Raw genomic sequence first — 13,416 nt, 5'->3', positions numbered from 1 at the left:
AACAGATAAAGTAAAAAAAAAAAAAAAGCGAAAGGAAAAAGAGGTGCAATATGAGGACGATACAATAAAGCCTTTTTTTCAATAGCTTGGGAATGATAGCAATCTTGAGGAACAGTCCAAGTCGGTAGCCGTCTGAAAAAGAAAACAGCAGCTAGGAAATATGTGTGAAAAGCAGTGCAGATCCACATCCTACTACACAGCTTCACACCCTGACACATACTTTAAAATAAAGGCATGGAAGTGCACCTGAACATAGCAAAAAAGCTTAAACTGGCTGGTGAGGAATACTAGGTTGAAACGTGCATGTTAATAGAATAATTTAAACAGTAGATTAAGCATTTTTGGGGGGTTGTTTTTTGAGCTCTAGCCAGTATTGCGTACTGTCTGCGTGAATCAAATATTCTAAGGTTATCATGCTCATTGTAATGTTGGAACACGTCACCCAGTTCACCAGTGTGGCTCACTGATGGGTTTTCAATATTTTTGTGACAAACGACAAAACCTTGATGAAACGGTGGATTAAGAGGAATGAGGCTTTGGCTACACTGACAATGGTTGGAGCATGATCAATATTGTGTTGGTCTTGGTCTTTTGATTGGATTTGCTGACAACATGATAAATACAGAAGATAAGCGGACAAATCCTTTAAGACCATTAATTAACAGGACGATTCTATATCCAAAATCGTATTAGTTATATGTGGTATGTGTATGTGTATGCATAAAGTAAGAAATACATTTTTAATGTCTATAATTAAATAAATGTTTTATTTTGAGGGAGATATGGCGATAAGAAATACCCTATGATATCATTACATTGTATTGTAAATCTAAAAAGCCTTGTATAAAACTGATAATTTCAACTTCACATTGGACGCGCTGTAATTCTTGTTAGCTTGTGTGCACATTTGGGGGAATGGCTACTGGAGTGAATGCACAGAAGCACTTTAGAGTGCTTCTTGTATATCTTGGGGCATAAATGGTGGTTCAAATCTAGGCCAAGCTTTCAATACACGCTGAAGTCCAAATATTTCCAGACCCATAGATTTGTTTCGCTGAGCTGCATTATGAGAGAGGAACATCCAGGGCAAAGGGGACATTACTTCCATGTGACAGCAGGCTGTTTACTCCAGTGCCTCATATCCCATTGGCCTCACCACTGGACTGGGTGTCCCCTTGTATTGATTGAAACCAAACTAAGTGGTCTGATCCTTGCATGTCACCACAGAGCGGATGGGACAAAACTGTAAGCTGTACTTCCTGCCTACTTGCGTGTGTGCTAAGTGTGTTTGTCTGCATGTCAAACCTGGATGACCGCCACGTTCTGAAACACAAGTGCCCTATATTACATGAAAATAAAAGTCTAGAAACTTGCCTGAAGATGTACGTGTAACGTTAAATGTGCCGCTCCCCTTTATTGGAATTTTTAGATTCTGAGCTTTTATTCTTAAAATATTTAGCCAAACTGGCTGATGCAACAGAGGTGTCACTGCGTGGGTTTCTCTATGTTATACAGTGGCTGAGTTTAGACTTCATGAAGAGGAGGTTCAAGATAGAAATAGCATCCTCTGGCTTTCCTGTGTATGTGCTTAAGAACAATCAGACCCATGTATACTGCAAATCAAACTGTAGATAGAAAGCCTGCAGCCCAGACAGACTATTCTCAAGGTATAAACACACGGGAATGAGCATGGACTCAGACACATTAGAAATCAAGTGAGAGGGGCTGCTCTTTGCCCCTCAGGCAGAGACAATGGAGACTATAGACCCACATACAGCCTCCATTGTTGATACAATATTGACATGGCACTAATAGCTTTGACTATAAAACTGAGCAGGAGGAGCAACCAGGCGAGACAAAAATTGCGTGAAGGCCAGGCGTACCCTTGTGCTGCAGCCTCTCCACGGCCCACTTTAGCTCAACAGCAAAGACCATTATGTTTGTCTCTGTACATTAGCCCCTCAGATGCTTGACCACTGCAGGCCTACTCCCTCAGGAGGTCAACGCTGAAGTTAAATCCCATAAACACACACGCTAAGCCAGCTTCCGAATGCAAAACCGTAAGACTTTTAAAAATCCCAATGGATATTACAAGCTAGGCAAAATGCAATATGGCGATATCAACTCAGAAGAACCCAAAGCTTACAAGCAGCAGACACTGGTAAAGTTCTGCTTTTGGCTAATTGTGCATCAGTTTGCCCTCGCAGAACAGTACAGACAACTTACCACATACATTCTAGGGGTGGGAAATATAATCGATTTTCCGATTAATCGCGATTCTCTCTCGAACGATTCCGAATCGATTCATAAAAGTTAATAATCGTTTTTTTTTTTTTTTTTACTAGTATTTAATATTAGTATTTCCTGCGCCACTGCGCATTCACACCACACAAGTGTGAGTTGTTAAAAGTGGCGACAAAAGGGCAGAGAGCAGCAAACCCATATGACCTGCACTGGCTTTGTGCCTGTTTACGTTTTTGTATGAGAGCTGAATTCCAAGCCATACTTTTTATACAATGTGTTGAAATGACATAGAAAATAATAGAATAGAAATCCTATAGAAACATGATTCACAAGAGTAGAAAGAAAATTAAACTGAATCGGTTTAGTTTTGACATACTTCCATATTGTGTTGAAAGCTGCATTGATTATTGCACTGGTCATAGAAAGTCATATTTGTGACAAGAAAAGCTCTTCTCTAATACAATATTAGAGAAGGTAATTCATCTGTTGATTGTATTTAATGATCATCACAAAAGTAGGAAGTGGTTAGCAAACTCTGAGTAGCAAACTCAGATGTGTATATATATATTTTTGAAAATCACACATAGGTATGTACCAGGGATGGAAATTAACTTTTTTGCCTACCAGCCACTGTGGGTGGTAGATTTAAAAATCTACCAGCCACTCATCTTTTTTACCAGCCACTTTTTATACGCAATATCTTTTTTAATATATGCGTTAATGTTAAACAATACAATAGTAAGAATAGCTAATGAAAGTGTTTTTCATACAAATGTTTTCCATCAGAAGTCATTTGTACTGTAAGTAGGTGCTACCAAGGAACTGAGTTGCAAATTAAATGGTACACTCTTACTATATATGATACACAATACACGCCATCTTTATTTCAAAACATTGTATAATTGAACTCCATATATACTCTGGGTTCAATGCAACTTTTTTTCCCAACTTGCCCGCTTGGCCAATAGATCCGAGTTTTACTGGCCCCTTGTATATTTTCACTGGCCCTGCAGACACCTTTTTTTCATCATTTAGTCAATAATTATAATACAGTATTGAAGTTACCTTTAGATTTCTTTTTTCTTTTTAGTTAATGATATGAAATGTTGATATTGTTTATCACTTTCTCCATATGCATTAGGGATGTGAATGTGTCGACACATTGACCGGTTTTCCACTTGCGCTCAAGTCGAATTTAAAAATAGAAATCTGAAAATCAGGGAGTTATGCCGTTTTATTAATGGGAGATGTCACCGTGTCACGTCTGGTCGTGAGCGCGCTGCAGGAGCGTCACTTCTGCAAGGTGCGTGCATGAAGTAATCAGCTACACATAAGAGTCCGGTGTGGGACCATATTTTCACTGTTGATAAAAAACAGTGCAGTGCAAAAGATGCAGCATAATGTTAAACGCTCGTCTGAGACTATGACGTTAAATCATCTAGAAACACACGATGCCTTCGTCCGAGCAAAGCAGCGTTTCACCGTGAGATCACTAGTGAGTGCGCGAGCCACCGCACGGGGAAGAACTCTGTGGTTTGAGGCTCAAATAATAACCGGGGATATTCTCCCCGTTAGCGATATCGATGGGAAAGGCTTCCCTGTTTGTATGCGATCTGATTGTATGTCTCGAGCCTTAAATACAAAGCCATGTCGGCAAACTGACTGCGCGACTCAAGGGACTGTATGTGAGCCGAATCCCTCCGTTAGTTTCTGTTTCAGCCGACACAATTAAAATCACCTCTAAGCACGGACAGCGTTTAAATAAAGCATCTCATTTGTATTACCATTAGGGCTTTGATGCAAATACTGTAACAACGGCGGCAGCTCTGCTGCTTAAAGGAAAAGCGCAGTTTTCACTTTATTTTCAGCACCTCAACCTCTGCTGTGGGAAGAAAAAAAGGGGGCAAAGTAAGTCGATTGATTTGTCGACTTATGCCTCCACACGTTAACTCGCAGATAGTATTTCCTAGCGGAGCGGATCGCGCCGTAGTTCAGTTCGACTAGAAAGGCAAAAAGAAACTGTTGAACTGTGTAGCGCCCTGTCATCATGTTCATGACGAATGTATTAAATATGCAAATTAGATCGGACCTGACTGGAAAGTATTACCCGACACAGTGGCGGGTGAAGTGACACAATTTACACGCCAGCACGCAAATCTACCCGCATTTGGCGTGTGGCGGGTGTTAATTTCCATCCCTGGTATGTACGTAAAAAAAAATTGCATCGAGATGCATTGAGAATCGATTTTGAATCGAATCGTTGGCCTCGGAATCGAATCGTGAGGTGCCAAGAGATTCCCACCCCTAATACATTCAGTCCGTGTCTGCTGTCTGATTCAATGAATGCAAATTCATCTTATTCCTACTGGCATCAAAAAAACAGCTTGTGGTGATGAGACCAAACGCATGCTTAACACTACTCACAACCATCGCAATTCATTTCACATGCATGGTGATCTGAGAGAAATTTGATTCATCTCGGGCAGCACGGCTAGTGTTTTTTTTCTCTCCGCCACATTCACTGACTGAAGGTATCCAGTGAAGATAAATGCTTCTATAAATACAGATCTAAGACACCCTGTGCATAGACCATTCAAAGAAAAAAAGTCACTGGTGTGAAGTGTTCTAGAGACGATGAAAAGAATATCTAAAGATCGTTTTTTTTTTATAAATCTGTGTCATCATCCGCCAATCATTTTGCAGTGAAAGCTTTTCTGAAAAGTTGAAAGACTTTTATCATTAAACTCTCACTGCGCAGTCATTGAATGATGGATTGCTCTGAAATACCAGGAAAAAACAGCAATAGTACACACTGAAAGCTGCAAGGAATATGAGCTATGAAAAAATTCTAGCCACTTACCTGATTGTTAACTAAATACATAATGTCATCCTCAATTAATAACCAAATATTCTCTTCTGATATGGGAACCTAATTTGTCATGTCATCTTACTAATATCTCCCTCTCTTGTGTATTGTGTGTTATGCTGTTTGGCGATAACTTGCAATGCGGTAATTTAAAAGGATTTCCTGGGGTACTTTATTTTTAATTTCACAAACAACTCACTTTACTTCACTTGCTTAAATCATTGATACACTTTTTTTTACTAATTTTTTTCCCGTACAGCTACGAACCTAAACGGGAAAAGAATAAGTGTGTGTTGCTTGCTTGGAAGGAATAAGTAATTTGAGTAAATTCTAAACTATCAACTAAGGCATAAGAAATCACCATTTTGGAAATCGTCCCTAAGGACAATTACACAGCTTTTACCCTATTCAATTTCTGTTAAATTACTTGTATAAATTTTCCTCATCTCAGACTCATACAAGATATAGTGTATTTTCCAAGGAGAGGCCTAAGAGCTTCTATCTGTTTTTGTTTTGATTGGTTACATTTTAAAAGCAAATAGTTTATTGATCATGATAATAAACCGATAATTAACAGTGGAAAAACATGGAGTTTACAGGAAAATGTGCTTGAGTATCAATGTACAGTTTTCACCTTCTAATTGACATTTTGAATGTACATGAACGGAACAATGAGCCGGTATTATACTGTATCAGATACTTCTGGTTTGTGAGTGACAGCTGAACAAAGCATCCTTTTATATACTATCTATGATCCTGGCTTTAAGTGTTATGTGGCCACAGACTATACAATTTCCTCATTGTGAGAAGGCAGGGTGCCAAGACTTACACTAGAAGAAAAAACATGGAAACACAGTGAACTCCCTACGAAGGCAGTGCTCCTGGAGACCCATTGCTCTGTTTAAGATTTACTGCATTTCAGCTTATGCAAATATACCGGTTAAAAGAGAGATGTTTTCCAAAGATACGCTTTTGACTTTATTTTCCGGCCCCCCTCCTACTCCTCTATCCCCTTGACGATTCATCAACACAGATAAAACCAAGAATCTCCAGCTTAATTTTTCTAACTCAGATTTTCCTTGGGAGAGTGAGGTTGTCTTGGATCGATACTCCGAGAACTAATATAAGGTCAGTCCATGCATAGTGAAACAGATTTTGTGGAAAGTATGCTTTGGTGGTCACATATTGCATCCCTCGATCCGTTCTATTGTTTCATCAAGTCAGCAGGAGTTATGAAACTAGCTCCCACATGACTACACTTAGCAGATAGAGCACGTTTCCTCATATGATGGTAGATGGTTAATCCACCATCTACCATCCACATACATATGTAGTGCTTTTCGCCTATTTTCTCAGACTCAAAGCGTTTAATATTGCTTTGTCTCATTCACCCAGTCATACACATATTAATAGAACAATCGTGGCAGTTACCAAGCAGGGTGCAAGCTAACCATCAATTTGGGGTGCTGTGTTTTGCCCCAAGACACTTCACATGTGGCAGGAGGCGGGGGATCGAACCTCAAACCCTGCAATCAGTGGAGGACCGACCTATAGCTGCTTAGCCACAGGCGCCCTCATATAAGATATATACAGTATGCATGCATATACTGTATACGTATACAGTATATATATATATGCATGCTGTTCGTGTGAGCCGCGATGCTCCCAGAGCTCCTTACTAAATTTCCTTCTTCATTTACGCACAAGGAAAAGGTTCACAAGGAGTTCATCATCAGAGATCTCCCTCAGCACCTCCAGCACGACCCTACTCCTCTGGTGATCCAAACACAGTCAGAGGAATGAAAGGGAGAGTAAAACCACGAGAGCAGGGTGAGGATCAGCACAGGCTACACTCAAGCCCACATCTCATGGACAGAAGAATCCTTTTAGTGTTATCATAGGCAGCAGATACTGTATGTTCAGGGTGTGAGGCTGCACGGGAATGTATTAACACGTTCTGTTGATAACAAAAGAGATGGGGGTCTTATCAAGCTGCTAGAAGTGACACGGAATGCATTAACATTTACCGTGCCCTCTCTCTCTCTCTCTTCTGCTGTTTGTGTCATCTCCAAAGTGCCCACTATGTTCTTCTGCTCCTTAATGCAGTTCAGCACATTGCCCATTCACCCCTCACTGTGTGAACCGTGGCAGAAGAAGAAGATAATGACCAAACAAAATCCCCCATGCGTGTTTTGCATAAGAAAGTAGCATAGCGTATTTTGTAAAAAGGTGGAGCAGTAGTTCCCCTTAGTTCTCTCCGAAGCTTAACATTAATGAGCCCGCAGCCATTTTAAACCAAATGCCTTTGAGAGAGATAAATATCACAGAACTTTTTTTTTTAAATCGCATCATGTGGATCAAAGTAAGTTTGAATATGTTTGGTGTGTATTCAGTGGCATTTGGTATCGGCCAACACAAAAGCATGTATTATGGTAATATTGTAATGCATAATAAGTGCATTTCTGGTTAATGCCATTTTTTTTGCTTGATTGACTTGATGTTTTATTGAGCAGAACATTGAGCAGAACACAGTGCTTGTTGCTCCCTCTAGTGGTGCATCTCTCAAACTGTAAAACAGCCTTCAACTCTTTCAGTGGAGACACTATAGTGTGTATTCAAAGCAGGGATACAAAAACAAGATTCCCTTGACCAAGTTATACCATTATCAGTCACCAGTTAGACTATACAGCGTAGTAAATGGTGTGCCTCGTGAGGACACAAATAGTGCACCCAGGAACGGGGAAAAACAACTGGAACATGAATTATGTGTGAAAGCATGGGATAAAAATGACCATGCGGTTGATGGCAACAACACCTACCTCTAAAGATTTGATGCCAAGCATTTCCTGGATACATTTTATCAGCTTAGCAGATGTAATGACGTATGCATCTATCGCTGTGAGATGCACATGAGGCATGTCATATCTGTGCGATTTGTCAGAACTTGAATGAAATAAAATTACCCATGATCTAATATCAAGGGAAGGCCACACAAAATAACCAACCAATATACTACTGTTTACTTAAAAACGAAATAAGACAATTCGGACTTTGGAGTTAAGAAACCAGTTAGCCTACCGTCGTTACACAGCGGTCCTCCAAATGTGGTCATGCTGCAGTCACAGTTGAAGCCCTCCCACTGCTGAAGACACACACCCTGGTTGGCACACGAGTCCTCCTGGCATGTGGTGCTGGGCCCTGAGCACGGAGATAAATAGAAACATGGTGAGAAAACTTTCATAATCACAGCAGCACAGTGTGAAAATAAAACGTCACACACACAACATACAGTGGCTTCTGCAAATGGAAGCATACACAGAGCACAACACGTTTCATATTTTATATATTCTCTCTCCACAAACACCGCTATAAATGTCCAGATGGCAATTTGATTGGTAACATACACACAACAAAAAATGCACACGTGAACAAAAGCAGAATAAAAAAAAACATTTGAGGTATTTTAAGTGTATGTCATATCATTTTGACACTGGGGGTAAACTGCTGTTAGTGATTTTATGTCATATTTGAGAATGGCAGAATACAATATATTATATGGAAAGTTGTGCATTAGGTTAGAGCCCCGATTTACATCTGGTTCTTATACAGTAGATACGCATGCATTTCTACTGAGTTTAGATGTGATATAGCTTGATTGTTGTTACACCACAGAGTAAATGTGTTGACACAGTCATCCAGTGTTCCTTTTCTTCTTTCCAAACTGTCACATGTCACTGGCCACCTGTGGAGATGCTTTTGATGGTTTAAGTACTTTCTGATGGCAATCTGATCAAATGCATGTTATTTCCAGCTGTGGATGGCATCATAGCACAACAATACTCACTTTGCAAGGAGTAATACTTAGTCAGTTATCCATATTCCATATGCTTTTAATTTGCAAAGTAATAGTGCTTCCGAATGCATATACAGCTTGTGCATTGATCAGTCATTCAGTCCATCAGCCAGTCGTTCGGGAAACGTTGGTGGAATGATTAAGACATGTTGTTATTATTGTATTATTGTACTTCTTTTCTAAGTTTGTGATATATTTTAACCAGGGAGTTTTTGGGCGTTTTGGTATTTTTTAATGTAGAATTCTGGCCACTTGTATTAGTAAATTATTATTGATTATTATCGACATTGGAATTGTTTAACTACATATAGGGCACCTGAACATCATACTGTATTAGCTCAATAATAATGACAAGCATCCTACTGCATGCATTCATGTAACACTACCCTTTACAGCCATGATTATCCACTTGGAATACATTTACATTTCCTCATTGTCATTACCATAACCCTGACAAAGTCTGTATTCTGCTGTACTGTGTATATATAGACAGATTGCATTCTTATCACTCGGTATTCTCTTTTTTTCTGGATAAGGTGTAGCCACAGTAGCGGCTGCTCAGACTCAGAGTAGCTATGGCAACTGCTTAATAGTTAACGCTCCTGTTGGGCTTATAGCCCACTCAAGACTGATACATGCAACAAGGGAAATGCTGTACACAGTTTATATTTTGCTAAAAGACAAAAGAAAGAAATAATAGTAAATCTGACCACAATATATATATTAATGAGTCCACTGCTACAAAACCTCTCAGTATATACATATAATACACAGAATATGCCACACATGTAATTGAACCTAATTTGACTTTACTTGGCCTGTGACTCAATTAAACAACAAAATAACAGATGTGTAAGGTCATGCTTACAAATATGTTGTGTTGATTAAGACAGATAATAAATTTAACTTTGACATATTCATACATTTTACCCATGTTCACAATGTGTTAAACATAAGTCATGAAGTAGAAGTTTATTTAATTCATTGGTTTAAAATGTATCTTAATTACAAATGTGTTAAGGATAAGTATATTCTTTGTATTAATCCAAATGTATCTGATTTAATGACTGGCCTGTGTTGCTATTTGTTTTGCAGCATACTTATAACTGTCAAATCTAAAAAGGCTAAAGCTTACCGCTCAATGAAGTGCCTTCTTAAAAAGTGGTAACAGATTGTCAGAGACTAAAACAGTTAATATGGCTTTGGTTAAGTTTGGATTAATTATGACAATAATTAATTTAATGTGAAACACATAACCTCAATTTTTTTTTATAGAAATTTCATGCAATAGAAAACATTATCACTAAGGCTATTGTAAGACATGCAATAGTATCCCATATGGGGACAAAACAATGGAAGAAAAACAATCAAACCACAAAAAAAACAAGGTTATGTCCAATAAAAACAACATACATTATGTGAGTGCAACCAAAAGGTGAGCCCCATAGGCTTTGATACAAGATGATAATGATACTTGTATTCCTATGAGACTGAATCCCATTTCATAAGGCAGGTTGGTGAATTTAAACTTTGTCATCTTGCTCAGGGAGATGTGGAAAGTGTGGAGGTAGATACTGTGGAAAGGAGTGGGGGTAAGGGGGGGGTTGGCATTGCGGATGCAAAGGGGGGGAGGGATATCAGACTCTGTATCAAACATACAAAGCTATCTACCTTGTAAGTCAGCTTTCATCAATGCAACTTTTGTCAGCAAAATAATAGGAAAGGAAAAGGCAAAGCATACCAGCTGTTAGTAGCACCAAGACCTCAGAAATGGAGTAAGAGAAACACAGAGTGCGAGACAGACAGAGCTAGGGTTGAGGATGCCTGTGCTCAGAAAGAGCCAGGGGGAAAGGAATTGAATGGTATAATGTAGGCCAGTTTAAGTGAAACAGTTACAGAAACTACTCTCAAAATTGCGTAAGCAATATGAGGTAAAATCATGCAATTGTTAAGTCATTATTATTTGGAATGGATATGTCTTATCCATTATGTTCAGTACAATTGAGAGTAACATAAAACTGAATATATTCTCCACATGCAGTGCCTGAAATGGCCTTTGCTGTAGTCAAACTATCAGCAGCTCATTCGAACTTTTAGCACAATCTAATAAAAGTGTCATCACAGAAGCCACTTTCCATTGAGAAAGACAATTGATACTGTGCGGCCCCCAAACAAGAACAGCAAGTTTGATGGACCTGCAGAGGGTGCTGCTGAACTCCATTACATTTGTAAAGATGAAACAGAAAAAGATCAGAAGTTACGTACTCGATGGGAAAAAAAGAGCTGATGAATTGTGAGATTAAGCTAAGTGAGTGGAGTTGGAAAAAAATAAATCAAATATTGTCTCTGGAAGTGGTGCACACATTAGACTGGGCAAATGATATTCATGCATGAAACAAAGGCTTCATGCATAATTCAAGAAGATCGCTTCTGGCAAACTCTCAGATTCAGCAGCAAGCATGCGTAGAGCAAAAACCGAACGGGAATAAAATGGAAAACAACACTGGCAGTGCAAATATGGCATAGAGTGTAATCAGATTACGAGCTAAGTACAAGAGAAATGATTGCCTGTGGAGGAGTGTCGGCGCCTTTGATGCATCCTAACAGAATACTAAAAGACTTTTACGGATGTTAAATTAGGTGCCACAGGTTGGCATGGTGGGGGCCTCGGTGGGTGTGCCTCACAGTGCGCGTGTAAAGTGTGAGAATAAGCAGAGGTTTGACAGCAACATACAGAGTGGAAAGTTTCCGTTGTGTGTTGAGAAAGTTGCTCACCTTCACATCCTCTCTCTATCTGTCCCACACAGGCCTGAGCGTCTGACATCAAGTCCGGGAGCCGCCCGTTCAGATCCACTGATGCCAGACAACCTTGAAAGCCCTCCTTGGCATGCACCAGTTTGGGCAGCTCCTTGAACATCTCTTTAGCCACCCCACCGATATAAAGGTCACCTGTGCAGAAATTGACAAATTATATATGACAACACTGACCCCTAGTGGAGATGAAATGTGGTACCAAGTGTACTGCAGCATGCTCATCATACAATATATTATTTAGTGAGAACAGGTTGTATTGGGCTTGCACTACATTTTTCTGACTAAAAACTGACTTTTCCAACTGGGTCGAATCACATTCTATCCCACTAGTTTTTATTTATTTATTGTAGAAACCAGAGATTGGTCATCCACTTAATCATGTTACATTGAACAAACAAAAAAACAACACAAGTGTTCAAGGTAAAGCAATTAGATCAATATCCTTCCATCTATACATCGTTTTGTTGTTGTCAAGTTTGCATTTATCAAGGTGTTTCTGCCCAGTAAAAAAAAAATCTACTGCTCCACATGTATACCTGGTGGCTACTAAACAGACAGGGGGTTGATTTCCCTTCTTAAGGCCACCAAAGTGACTGAGGGTCAAGCATTGCTCTATCCTGCTGCAACACTTTTTAATCACAAATCCATTCCCTTCTCTCACCTCTGGGCCACTGCTGCCCAATTACATGACAGAAGAAAAAATAAATATATATACAGTATAGAGAGAGAGAGAGAGAGAGAGAGAGAGAGAGATTCACTACGCATATGTACCCTTCAGGTCTAGGTTTTTGGCTCCTGAAGTGGTCTGCGTGGTGACCTTGGTATCAATCTTGACAGTGTGGAGGTTGTTGGTGTCCCGGGAGATTATGACATTGTGCCAGTGGTTGTCGTTCAGCGGTTTGTTGGAGTTGCCTTTGATCAAGTGGGCTCCATTTCCCATATCAGACACATAGTGCAGGTAGCTGGAACCAAATATTTGACAACATGAGTGGATAAAACCATGGACTGCAATGCAAGGACATGAAATTATTATTAAAAACATATAGGACAAAGCATTGTAGGTGTTTCCAAAAACAAAATGAAAGAGTAGTGGTATTTGGTGCAGCACAGTTTGTATAACATATTGTAGTAATAATAATAATAATAATAATAATAATAATAATAATAATAATAATAATAATAATAATAATAATAATAATAATAATAATAATAATAATAAAATGAAGTAACACAATTAGAAAAGTGCAAAAAACCTCTGTAAACTGGAGCGAGAAAGTGCATGTGTGAGCACATGTGTAGATGTGAGAGTATCAGAAAGTGCAGCTGTCGGAAAGAGGAGCTAAATAATTGGCAGGTTGTAGAGTTAAGAAAAAAGTTACGGGCTGTGCTCAACAAATTGGTCCTAAGTTATTTGGTTAACAGGCAATTTGTGATGTGCACGCTCATTTTAATTAAAATGTGTGACTTTAATGATTAGCACAGTGAATATACCTTAACCCCAGGCATTACCTTAATAAAAGTCATAATATATCTCGGTTTAGCAATAAAAATATTCAGCCTTTTGTAGTTGATTCCCTTTCATGTTGGGTATTTGTTGTGCTTTCATGAAGATTAAAAAGAACAGTAATAGCTGACAGCT

General features: G+C 39.1%; 1 protein-coding gene across 23 annotated transcripts in view; it reads right to left on the bottom strand.

Moving 5' to 3' along the window:
• Positions 1-13,416, bottom strand: part of LOC307257360 (neurexin-1a-like) — a gene marked incomplete at both ends in the record, with an annotated part of 267,488 nt that overhangs the window by 125,512 nt on the left and 128,560 nt on the right. For 18 of the 23 annotated variants that reach the window (XM_080036565.1, XM_080036561.1, XM_080036572.1 and 15 more), the window contains 3 exons: positions 8,189-8,308; positions 11,739-11,912; positions 12,549-12,739. In XM_080036565.1, the coding sequence (XP_079892691.1) occupies positions 8,189-8,308; positions 11,739-11,912; positions 12,549-12,739 (485 nt within the window). Of the gene's footprint in view, positions 1-8,188; positions 8,309-10,634; positions 10,662-11,693; positions 11,913-12,548; positions 12,740-13,416 lie in introns of all 23 variants that reach the window. The other 5 variants (XM_080036562.1, XM_080036563.1, XM_080036580.1 and 2 more) reach the window with 2 other exon arrangements.

The sequence above is a fragment of the Ammodytes marinus genome, assembly GCF_949987685.1.
Source record: "Ammodytes marinus genome assembly, chromosome: 11".
Lineage (NCBI taxonomy): Eukaryota > Metazoa > Chordata > Actinopteri > Uranoscopiformes > Ammodytidae > Ammodytes > Ammodytes marinus.
The sequence above is the reverse complement of the archived record's forward strand: the minus strand, read 5'-3'. Positions and strand labels throughout refer to the sequence as shown.